The 12,873-nt window shown below is 41.6% G+C and overlaps 1 protein-coding gene across 4 annotated transcripts in view; it reads left to right on the forward strand.

The window, feature by feature from the left end:
• The window catches only part of SUMF1 (sulfatase modifying factor 1), a 137,975-nt gene that overhangs the window by 39,095 nt on the left and 86,007 nt on the right, over positions 1-12,873 (forward strand). For all 4 annotated transcript variants that reach the window (XM_010590031.3, XM_003409988.4, XM_064274998.1 and 1 more), the window contains one exon: positions 11,154-11,236. In XM_010590031.3, the coding sequence (XP_010588333.2) occupies positions 11,154-11,236 (83 nt within the window). The remainder of the gene's footprint in view (positions 1-11,153; positions 11,237-12,873) is intronic.

Raw genomic sequence — 12,873 nt, forward strand, 5'->3', positions numbered from 1 at the left:
GGGCTCACTCGTGTATGCCGTGAAATTTGGAAGACAGCTACCTGGCCAACTGACTGGAAGAGATCCATATTTGTACCCATTCCAAAGAAAGGTGATCCATTTGAATGCGGAAATTACTGAATAATATCATTAATATCACACACAAGTAAAATTTTGCTGAAGATCATTAAAAAATGGCTGCAGCAGTACATCGAGAGTGAAGTGGCAGAAATTCAAGCTGGATTCAGAAGAGGATATGGAACGAAGGATATCATTGCTGATGTCTGATGGATCCTGGCTGAAAGCAGAGAATACCAGAAAGATGTTTACTGTGTTTTATTGACTGTGCAAAGGCATTCAGCTGTGTGGATCGTAACAAATTATGGTTAACATTGAAGAGAATGGGAATTCCAGAACACTTAACTGTGCTTTTGAGGAACCTATACTTAGACTAAGAAGCAGTCGTTTGAACAGAGCAAGGGGATGGTGTGTGGTTTAAAGAAAGGTGTGCGTCAGGGTTGTATCCTTTCACCATACCTATTCAATCTGTATGCTGAGCAAATAATCCGAGAAGCTGGACTATACGGAGAAGAATGTGGCATCGGGATTGGAAGAAGGCTCAGTAACAGCCTACGATATGCAGATGACACAACCTTTTTTGCTGCAAGTGCAGAGGACTTGAAGCACTTACTGATGAAGATCAAAGACTGCAGCCTTCAGTATGGATTACACCTTGACATAAAGACAACAGAAATCCTCACAGCTGGACCAATGAGCAACATCATGATAAACAGAAGATATTAAAATTGTCAAGGATTTCATCTTGCTTGGATCCACAATAAGTGCCCACGGAAGCAGCAGTCAAATCAAACGACATACTACATTGGGCAAATTTGCTGCAAAAGACTTCTTTAAAGTTTTAGAAAGCAAAGATATCACTTTAAGGACAGAGGTGTATCTGACCCAAGCCGTGGTATTTTCAGTTGCCTCATACATATGTGAAAGCTGGACAATGAATAATGAAGATCTAAGAAGGATTGATGCCTTTGAATTACGGTGTTGACGAAGAGTCTTGATAATACCATGGACTGCCAGAAGATCCAATAAATCTGTCTTGGAAGCAGTATAGCAGGAATGCTCCTTAGAAGTAAGGGTGGTGTGACTTGGTCTTAAGTACTTAGCGGAGGACATCATGCTTGGTAGAGGGTCAGTGAAAAAGAGGTAAACCCACAAAGAGATGGACTGACACAGTGGCTGCAATGCTGGACTCAAGCATAACGACAATTGTGAGGATGGCACAGGACCAGGCAGTGTCTTGGTTCTGTTGTATGTAGGGTCACTGTGAGTCAGAGCCAACCCGACAGGCACCTAACAACAACATAAATGATTTAAGCAGCCTCCTTGCTGGGTATGCGTACGATGAGGGCTTTTGCTGAGTATTGTCAGGATACTTTCCAGAAAGGCTATACCAATTACCCTGTCACTTCTTAACCCAAAGAAGTAAAACTTATTTTTGAAATCAATAAAAAAAGAAGCTGTTTTATTTTTTCTATCAAAATTTTTAAAAAAGCCCTGAGTCAACTCCCTTATCCCCATCTTTATGCTGGTCTCAGCTGAGGGTGAGGTGAATTGGTTCACCTTTAAGGGTTATTTGAGTCCAGCTATTTCTCAGGCCGATTTAGGCACATTGTCCATAATGAATGACTAGGCAAGGTTTCCACTCCTCTCAAGGACATGCAGTGTTTAGAGTATACTGATTCTGTGCCTTGGGAATGCAATGTATTATAGCATGAGGAATTTTACTAAGAACTGAAGCAAAAAGTATTGAGAGATTTCAGATCTGCATCAAGTTTCAGAAATATTTGTACCCTAATTGAAAACCGTGGTGGTGTAGTGGTTAAGAGCTATGGCTGCTAACCAAAAGGTCGGCAGTTTGAATCCTCAGGAGCTCCTTGGAAACCCTATGGGGCAGTTCTGCTCTGCCCTATGGGGTCGCTATGAGTTGGAATCAACCCGACAGCAAGGGGGTTTTAATTGAAAAAGCATGCATTTTTCTGTCATGCATTCATTTTATTAAGCAGTCAAGGTAATTGATTGAAAAAATTCCATATGAAATAAGCTGTCAGAGTTGACTACCAGTCTGTGTGATGATGCATTTGTTCTTATCCTCTGTTCAAGCCTAGTTCTTACCTTCCACTTTTGTATTGGTTGCTAAAGGAAGAGATTTCTACTCGGACTTGTGTTCCCTGTTCCATCCAATTCCTTCAATTGTTTGACTCTCCTCAAGTTTTATTTATACTCACGAATCTTGACTATATCTGCAATTTTTTATTGTTCTCTGGTACCAGTTGAAAAATTCTCCCAGGCTGTTTTTATGTGGGTAACGGTCATGTTTATCCTATGCTTTTTTTTTTCAAGAAATGTACATCTTTTTAATTCACTTATCTAACTGCATTTAATTTTTAAGAGAGCAGTTGTAAAGTTGTGAACTTGACATCTTTACACTGAATACGTATAACTACCCAATGTTCTGTCTTTTTTCCTGTGCTGGTTTTAGCCCAGACTGTGTGTATAAGAAGCAGCATGATTTACCACCTGAAAGGTGGGAATAAAGTCACCTTTGTTATCTGTCCCTTTTCTTTCCTTTAAGCTGTTACTACAAGTCTGGTTATATCCCTTGGGAGAGGTGGGAAAAGATGTCTCTGCTTTTTGAAGTCATTCTCAGGGGGCCGTCAACACTCACATGGATCCCATTTACATTGTAATTGGTCACTGGCTGTCTGGTACAGCTGTTTCAACTTAAACCCAAGACGGTTGCTATGGAGATGGTTGACTAGAAATAGGTCATGTTAAAGCCATTTTCCCTCTTAACATAAGGAAATGCTCTTACTCTGGAAAGGAGCCCTGGTGGCACAGTGGTTAAGTGCTCAGCTGCTAACTGAAAGGTCTGCAGTTCGAACCCACCAGCCACTCTGCAGGAAAAAGAAATGGCATTTGGCTTCCGTAAAGATTTTCAGCCTTGGAAACCCTATGGGACGGTTCTACTCTGTTTTGTAGGGTCACTATGAGCTGAAATCGACTTGACAGCAATGAGGTGGATAGGTAACTCTGGAAGTGTTCTCAGTTGAACAGAAAAAATATAGGTAACAACCACATCCCCCTCAAATTTCTCTTTTTAGGATGGGATTTGTCTTAGGTGTCAGTCTGCTTGTGTTGCTGCTTCTACCCTATAAACAAACACCCCTGAAGAGTATTCTTGTTCAAAAAAAGGAATTGTTGTTAGTTACGGTAGAGTCAGCTCTAACTCATGGCAACCCCATTTGTTACAGAGTAGAACTGCTCTCAAGAGTTTTCTTGGCTGTAATCTTAACAGAAGCAGATCTTTAAGCCTTTAGGTTAGCAGTTGAGTGCAAACCATTTGTGCCACCTGTGAGCTATAAGAAAAGGAATTAGAGGTGTCATAATTTGCAGTATAACCTTGATGAACTGACTCATCTGTGATTCTCAGAAGTTGTTTATTTCATAAATTCTGAAAAGTAGAAGAGCATTTACTTTGAAAACAGAACCAGAAGGTCAAGAACAAGTTGTTGAAAACTTCGAGTTAAGAAATACACTTGGAAAGGCAAGGCATCCAGTGACGTTGGGTGGGATTTGCCTTCTATTTGTCCAGGAAACATCATGACTTTCCTAGGAGGGCAACTTGGCCAGTCCTCAGTGGTGGGTTGGATTTGATTACTTCCTCTTCATCTGTCAGTATTTTCTAACTCCATTTACAGTGGTGACTTAGGGTCTGTCTTCTGAGAGGGGCGTGTGGTTTGGTTCCTTGTGGCTCCTACCTTTTCTCTAGTATGGGGTTAACAAATGTGGATCCTTCCTGCATTCAGTTTACCCTCACCCCCTCCCACACCTTCCTGGTGTTGCTTACTTCAGGAATGGGCTAGTTTACATATGGTTCTGGCAGTGTGTTCTTTGGAATTCTTTGGAAATGGCACCTGCTCTAAACACTTCCTTGACCTCTTACCCCTGGGTAAGGCTTTCTTAGCCTATTAGTATTCCGAAAAGGGAAAACTGGCAGGTGGATGGGACTCAAGCTGAAAAAGGATTGTTGTTATTGTTGTTGGGTGCGGTAGAGTCAATCCGACTCATGGTAACCCCATGTGACAGAATAGAACTCCCCCTTAGGGTTTCCTAGGCATTAATCTTTATGGGAGCATATAGCCAGGTCTTTTTTCATGCAGAGCTACTGTGGGTTTGAACCACTGACCTTTCAGTTAGCAGCCAAGTGTTTAACCATTGTACCACCAAGACTCCTTGAAGAAGGATTAAAAAACAAAAAATTGCTGTCGAGTCGATTCCGACTCATAGCAACCCTATAGGACAGAGTAGAGTGGCCTCATAGGGTTTCCACCGAGTGGCTGGTAGATTCGAACTGCTGACCTTTTGGTTAGCAGCCAAGCTCTTAACTGTGGTTTTCACTGATTAGAATACATGTCTTGTGAAAGCTCCAAAAGAATATTGCAACTTAGATTGACATAAATAATACCAATCATTTATTATACATTATTACACAAATGATTGGTATTATTATGTGTGATATAAATAGTAATGAAGTAATGGTAATGATAGGTTAAGAAAAAAACCAAACCCAGTGCCGTCGAGTCGATTCTGACTCATAGTGACCTTGTAGGACAGAGTAGAACTGCCCCATAGAGTTGCCAAGGAGTGCCTGGCGGATTCGAACTGCTGACCCTTTGGTTAGCAGCCATAGCACTTAACCACTACATCACCAGGGTTTCCAATAATAGCTTACATGTGTATAATTCTCACTCTGTACCAGGCATTGTTCTACCCTCTTAACATATATTTCCTTATTTAATCCTCACAGTCACCCCAGGAAGTGGATATTTTTAGTATCATTATTTCCATTTTAGGTTATGTGACACAGTTTGTATTGGACTACTATCCTAAGGGTTGGAAGTTTGAACCTACCTAGCAGCACCACAGAAGAAAGGCCTGAAAACCTGCTTTTGTAAGGTTTATAGCCAAGAAAATCCTGTGGAGCAGCTCTACTCTGTTGTATAAGGGGGGGATATCATGAGTTGCAACAGCAATGGGTTTGATTTTGGATTTTGGTATCCCCATTTTACAGAGGAGGAAATTGAGGACTAAGGAGGTTAAATAACATACCTGAGATCATGCAGCTTATAAAGGTGCGCTGTTGTTCAGACTCAGGCAACCTGCGCCAGAATTGCATACTCTTAATGACTACACTACTGTGAACTACATATTAACGTTAAGAATAGTAATCTTTATTCTTTTCCTCATTATCATAATGCAGTGATTCTCAACTGAGGATGATGGTTCCCCTCCCAGCTCCTCTATCCAAGGGATTTGGCAATGTCTGGGTACACTTTTTATTATTACAACTTGGGGGAGTGATCCAGTGAGTAGAGGCCAGGGATGCTGCGAAACATCCTGTAACGCACCGGGCAGCCCCCACAACAAGGAATTACCGGTCTGCAAATCTCCATAGTGTTGAGGTAGAGAAAACCTGTAAAGTGATACATGCTTATTCTACAAAGTATGTTATTCTTCCAGTCCTTTTCCTTTGTTTAAAAAAAAAACCAAAACCACTGCCATCAAGTCGATTCCGACTCATAGCAACCCTATAGTTAAGTGCATGTATATTCTTCTAGCTTTTTTCCCTCTTATTGTGCTAATGTACATACATACGTATATATTTTAAAGAAAAAGCATCAAATAAGGATTTTATTCTGTAGTTTACCTTTATAACATAATATAACAATATATGATGTAATATTTCGTCGTCAGAGTATGTTTTGATAACAGTATAATATTCTTTTGTATGGATAGTCACCAAGGACAGTTGGGTTATTTTGTAATTTTTTGCTACTAGAAACAGTATTATAGTATTGTCACTGGGTTTTTTTTTTTTTATATATCTTTAAGAGCCTTCCTGGTGCAATCCCACCCATTGCTGTCCAGCTGATTCCAACTCATAGTGACCCTGTGGTGTAGCGATTAAGAGCTACAGCTGCTAACCCAAAGGTCGGCAGTTCCAATCCACCAGGCACCCCTTGGAAACCGTATGGGGCAGTTCTACTCTGTCCTGTAGGGTCGCTGTGAGTTGGAATCTACTCGACAGCAATGGGTTTGGGTTTTTTCTGTTTTGTTTTGTGGTGCAATGGTTAAGTGCTCTGCTGCTAACCGAAAGGTTGCTAGTTTGAACCCACCCAGCAGCTCTGTGGTAGGAAGACCTTCTGTAAAGATCATAGCCAAGAAAACCTTATGCAGCTGTTCTACCCCGTAATACATGGGGTTGCCATGAGTCAGAATTGATTCTACAGCATACAACAACAATAGCAACATATATATCCTGACTTACTGTGTCAGATATTAATTAGGAAAAAAAACAAAGATTGTGGCTCTTGTTCAAGGACAGAGTTACCAGGGCCTTCCTCCTGCATGCTGTAGCCAGAGTACGTGTGCTCTTCCTTTTTTCTCTGTGCATATCGTTGAGGTTGATCGTATATTGTGTGGCTGTGTGACTTTAAGTCAAGTAATCTAGTGGTTTGTTTAGGGTGGGTTGCTAGGGTAAAGTGAAAGATTTCTGAAAAGGGAGATGCTGGGAGAGATACGAAAGCAGGTATCCAGAATGAGCCAAAGTGTGTGTTGCGCAGGAGGGAATGCAGCCAGAACTGTAGCACCAATTTGAATTTTAGAGACATTTTTGAAGGAAAATTCAGTGACTAGGTCCACACTTTGTACAGCTAAAGAATTAACTCACTGTTACATGTAAAATAAATCATTTACAAACTAGCAGTGTGCCAACTGTCTTCAATCATGAGGATTCCTGGGGATTGCAGACCCCCTCCAGGAACTAGGCTCAGTGTCCAGCATATAGTAGGTGCTCAGTAAATACTTATAGCCAGACAGAATTGAGGGGAAAAGGACAGGAGATGGGCAGCTGCCAAGGATCACCTATATTTACTCCAATTACATGTAAGCTCCCCTTTGAAGAAGGAGTAGGAGGCTATATCAGGCCAGTCCAGGGAGGCTGAGATCATCCACTTCTCATGCCATATTTGTGGTGCAGAGTAAATCCCACTTCACACGCCTACTGTATCCTGTGGAAATCTCAGCTTCCTTTCCCTGGTTAGTTTAGATCCCAGCTGCCAGCGCCATCCTTCCTCTGTCTTATTCCCATTCGCCTGGGGCCAGGTCAGTGGATACTGGCCCCTTCTCTGTTTCTTAGGTCTAGTAATCTGTTGGAATGACTTACAAACTCTGGGGAAAGCAGTACCTTTTTGTAGAAGAAGAAAGAATACAAACATATAGGAGTCGCCTGCAGAGCTTGCATACCCCCAGGGTACTTGCTCACTCTCTTGAGAGCAGATGTTCCCTCTCACTACCCTGGAAACCCTACTGAGCCTCTATCTTCCAAGGCCTTTATTGGCTTCACCACATGGCCACAATAGGTTATATCAGGCCTCCTGAGGTTTAGTTACATCAGGCTCTCAGATGGCCTCTCTTGGTCTGGTCAGCCTCTACTCATTGGCCTCAGGTGTGGTCCAGCTCACAGGCCCCAGGACCAAAGGCCAAATTGTTTACTGCAAGGCAGGGGTGGATTAGCCAATAGGCAAGATAAGCACAGTGCTTACCTTGCTTACCAGATCACCTATAGTGAACAGTTTCACATTTTTTCACCACAGCAAAGATTCTGCTTCTAGCTATGGCTGGCATCTGTCTCTCTCCCAGCCCTACAGCACTTTCCTACAGAAACAAAGCCTTTTTTCAAATTTACAATCCCTGATGGGTAGATGACCCAGTAAGCAAGGTAAGCCCGCACTTACTTGTGCCTACTTACTAATCTGTAGTGAACGGTTTCACAAGGGAAGCCCATGTGAAATTGTTCACTACAGATGACCTGGTAAGGAAGGTAAACACTGTGCTTACCTTGCCTATTGGATAATCCGCCCCTACTGCAAGGGGGTTCCATACCTCACAGAAGCCTTGGAGGACTTGTGGTGTTAAAGCTCGAGTTTGGCCGTCTACTAAAGCTGAGCACATGCGTACCCTGTGATCCAGCTGTGAGACTTCAGGGTGTGCAAAGAGTAGAAACGCATATGTATGTTTACCAAAAGCCACGAATGCCTAAGAATGTTCCTAGCAGAGCCCCAAACTGGAAACTACCCAAAGGCTCATTAATAATAAAAAAATAAATAGTGATTTTTTTTTTTGGCTTTAATTGTTAATGATTAAATGTTTCCAAACATAAAAAAGCCCATAAAAAGGCATCCTGGTATCTACCACTCAGATTCAACAAAGATTAGCTTTTTGTCATTTTTAATTTTTGTTTTATTTATTTATTTTTTAATTTAAGCAAAAAAACCATCTGGTGGTAGTGGAGCCTATCTTACCAGCGTTGGGGGTGGGGTAGAGTTGAGTGAGTGAACTGAAGATTTCCCTGAGAGTGGGATGACCTGAGCTTTCTGTGCACGTCTTCCCTTGACATTGAATGAATTACCTGTCAGTGCCACCGAAGCATGGAGCAGTTCAGCCAGTAAGACCATCCCTAGGTTAAAGTTTCTCCAGTGCCCCAAATAAAATAGAAAGAAGCCATGCCTGTCATCACTCCTGCTTTCTGTAAAATAAAACACCTTGAGGTAGTATTATTTAAGGACATAATGCCTCTTTTGTGTAACTGAAAAAAAAAAAAAAATTGGTTTCTTTCATCAGATAATGATTGAGTTGCCATGAATGTTTTGAGTGTGTTGAAGTGGAAAAAAGAAGAGGAACAAGAGTGGAGTTGGGTTTCTTCAGTGATTGCGGGGGTTATTAGCTGGATCCCATCCCCCTTGCTCATCACCTATCACCCAAGCTCATCAGGATACAAATGATGCAAATGATTGAGAGTGACACTGTCAAGGGGATAACCTTGAGTCTGCTCTAGTTTATACTAGAAGGATCTTTTGTAAACTTCTGCCTCAAGAGTTATCAGCAACAATGATTATTAGTTTGCATTGCTTTCTTCATGACTGGTTGTCGTGAGGCCACGGTTGAGACTCGTTCCCTTTGCTGAGTGATTGCTAAGTGTTGGGCATAATTGAAAATCCTTCATGTATATTTCCTTCGTGTTATGCCCATGAAATAGATGTTATTATTCTCTTCATCAACAAACAGGCATGGGAAGGTTAAATCAGTTGCCAAGGGTCACAGGGTGAATGGGAAAGGCACAATTCAAATCTAGTTCTTTGTGTTTTTATAGTTTATTTTATTTTTGTTGTTGTTGAGAATATACAACAGCAGAACATACACCAATTCAACAATTTCTGCATGTACAATTCAGTGATGTCGATTACAATATTCACGTTGTGCTGCAACCATTCTCACCCTCCTTTTCTGAGTTGTTCCTCCTCCATTAACATAAACTCACTGCCTCTTAAGGTTCCTGTCTATCTTTTTGAGTTGCTATTAGTTTGATCCCATATAAATAGTTCTTAAAAGAGCATAATGCTCAAGGCAGACATTCTTTACTAGTTAAACTGAACTATTGTTTGGTTTTAAGAAGACTTACCGGAGCCGCCCCGTTGGCGCAGTGGTTAAAGTACTCAGCTGCTAAAAGGCTCAAACTCACCAGCCACTCTGCTGGAGAAATATGTGGCAGTCTGCTTCTGTAAAAGATTTACAGCCTTGGAAACCCTATGGGGCAGCTCTGCTCTGCCCTACAGGATCGTGATGAGTTGGAATCAGCTGGATGCCAGTGGCTTTTTTGGTTTTCAGGGGTCAAATCTAGTTTTGACTGGCTCCAAAGCCAGTGCTCTTAACTGTCCGTTAAACGAGGACCACTTGCTATTGTCATTCTGTAGACAGAACCATAAAGTAGGAGCTAAGATCCTAGTAGTAGTTTGTTGGGCACTTTCAAGTTTTATGTAATTTGACCTTCAGAATTGACTTGATGGCAATGGATTTTGGTTTTTGTGGTGGTCTGAACGAGGTGAGGCAGGTAGTGGCTGGTCTCATTTCCCAGGTGAGGACTCTGAGGGGCCAGACAAGCAGGGAACTTACCAGGGCCACACAGCTGATGTTGGAGCCAGAAATAAACCAGAGTCCTTTGAAAACATACACCTGGCATTTTATCCTGTACTTCACCCTGATCCCCATCCACCTTGGTTGACCTTCAGCCTGGCACTTAATTGTAAGGTTAGATTTGGTTCCCTGTCTTTTAAATAGGAGCAGTACTACTTGTCTCTCACTTCTTGGAGATTATAGAGGATCAACTAGCAGTATATCTTTTTAAAATTCTTGGAGATATATACCATTTCAATATAGATTTATTTTACCACTCTGGTGTTTTATGGCATAATAAAAATAATTTTAAGTTTTAGTTTGGTGTTTTATGGTAAAATAAAAATAATTTTTTCTGTTTAAAGATTTTTTTGTTTAACTTTTTGTTAAACATTCATTTGCACAATTTTTTTTGTGTGTGTGTGTATATATTGTCATAGAGCAAAATCATGGAGCCTACTTAAAGTAAAAGCAAAAGAGGTTGAGGGATGGAGCGATTTGTGAATTGGGGTAGCATAGGGCAACCAGGCAATTACAAAGTGCTCTGCTAGTCAGAGGCCACACAGGGCTTAGATATTAAAATATCAAGAACTAACAGTGAAGAATATTCTGATTCGCTAGCTTAGTAAGTTCTTCTGATTGGCTGTTTTTAGTAAATCATTAAGAACATGCCCAGGCAAGTTCTTTGTATAAGACAGACATGGCCAGGCAAATTCCTTCTGTAAACACCTTTCTGCATACTGGTTAATCTACTTTCAACCACATTATTTCTGAGGACAAGCTGCCTGTCCCATGTTTACCCACCTACAGTCATGAATCACCTCAGAAACAGAAGCAGAGCTTAGGACAAAATGGAGTCTAAGTCAGATCTTGTGTAAGCCATTTTAGTCATGCCAAGCATCTCAGATTTCGGAGTGCCCTTAAACAATATATATCTTGATTTTTGATATTCTAGTGCAGGGATTTGTTTAGTAGTTCAAATGGAAATTGAAGACCAGACAGTGAGGTTTTTACTTTACATACCGGAATCAGTGTCTTTCTACAGTCTTTGTAGCTAACATTGGCATGTTTTGGGTTGCTTTGAGGTGGCAGCTGCTCCCTGGTGGTTACCTGTTAAAGGCGCTAACTGGAGACACCCAGAAGGTCCCGACTCTACTGTTCTACACAGGTGAGGCAGGTGTTTCTTTCCCCAGTTGACATGCTTCCTATGCTGTTGAAATGGAACTCAATGGCTCCATATCTTCATTTGTGAAATGCTGAGGATGACAAATGGAGATTGGTTGGTAAGAAAATAAAATGACAAGGAAAAATACATGTAAAGACCCAAACACTGTGCCTAGTTCATAGAATGCTCTTACTAAGTGACTGCTTTCCTTTCTCATTTGACCCGTGAGAGTTACATCTTTGAGTTGTCCCCCTGGACCCCACCCCCGCCCCCCCCCCAGCCAAATTTTGATAGGCCTGTTACAGATCTCATGGCACCTTTGTTACAGCCAATGATCTGGTCTCTTATAAGCAGATCATTATGAGGAAAAAGACTGTTCTTAGGGATAGTAGTTGTATTCTGCCAGGCGGTCACTACAAAAGCCCAGTCCTCGGGTTTCGGGTTCACATTATCTTGAGTCCTGGACTGACATACTTTAGCGGATGGAAAAACCACAGAGCGGCAAGTCAGTCAGCGAATCTCCAGGGTGGCAAGGAAATAATTATCTCAAGCAAAAATAGAGTAGCACTGGAAGCCCTGGAGATGAGAAAGGTTGGGGTTGAGGACTCAACAGCCCAAGAAAGCTGCTCTCCTAACCTAGTTTTTCAGATGGGATTTTTGAGCCTCTACTTTTGACAATACTCCTGGTTATTGTTCTCGTTATCACGGAGCTGGAAGTCCATGAAGTTCAGCTTTAGGGATATAGTGCTTTCACAAGTGTCAGCGATCTTTCGGTGCCGAGTTGGCAGTCTCCACGCCTACTATGGGATCGGTGACTGGGGGTATTTTGGAAATAGACTGTGAGGGACAAATTCATAGTATTCTTGGGTACTGTAGTTTGACTGGGTCTCTTAGCTCCCAATCAATGTCTTATTTCCTGAATTTAATAATAGAGGGGAAAGGCTAAGTGAGAAGGAAAACCTTGAGGGGAATGTGTTTTATTCCTCATAAACGCCAAATCTTCTCAGAAAAGTGTACTTCTCATAAGTGCTGGAAACAGTGACTAGCGCATAGTAGCGATTTTGTAAACAATTGTTGAAAGAGTAAATGAAAGTTCTGGTGTCATTGCTCTGGGGAATACAAAGATGTGGAAGAAATGGGTAGAAATGTATAGTGCACTTGGGAAAAAAAATGTGAACCAGGAATTAAATCAGTGTTACCTAAACCAAACCAAACCAAACGTATTGCCATTGAGTCGATTCCAACTCATAGTGATCCTATAGGACAGAGTGGTAGTGCCCCATAGGGTTTCTGAGGCTATGAATTTTTAAGGAAGCAGACTGCCTCATTTTCCTCTAGTGGAGCAGCTGGTGGGTTTGAACCACTGACGTTTCTGTTAGCAGCCGAGCGCTTAACCCGCTGCACCACCAGGGCTCCAATTTAATGCCACTTGGTCGCTACGAGTTGGAATCGACTCGATGGCAGTGGGTTTTTTTTTTTTTTTTTTTTTTGTAGTGTTAGCTAGGCATACTGGTTAAAGGCTACAGCTGCTAACCAAAAAGTTGGCAGTTCGAATCCACCTTGGAAACTCCATGGGGCAGTTCTACCCTGTCCTTTAGGGTCTCTATGAGTCAGAGTTGACTCGACAGCAATGGGTAGTG

The sequence above is a fragment of the Loxodonta africana genome, chromosome 22, assembly GCF_030014295.1.
Source record: "Loxodonta africana isolate mLoxAfr1 chromosome 22, mLoxAfr1.hap2, whole genome shotgun sequence".
In the NCBI taxonomy this organism is placed as follows: domain Eukaryota; kingdom Metazoa; phylum Chordata; class Mammalia; order Proboscidea; family Elephantidae; genus Loxodonta; species Loxodonta africana.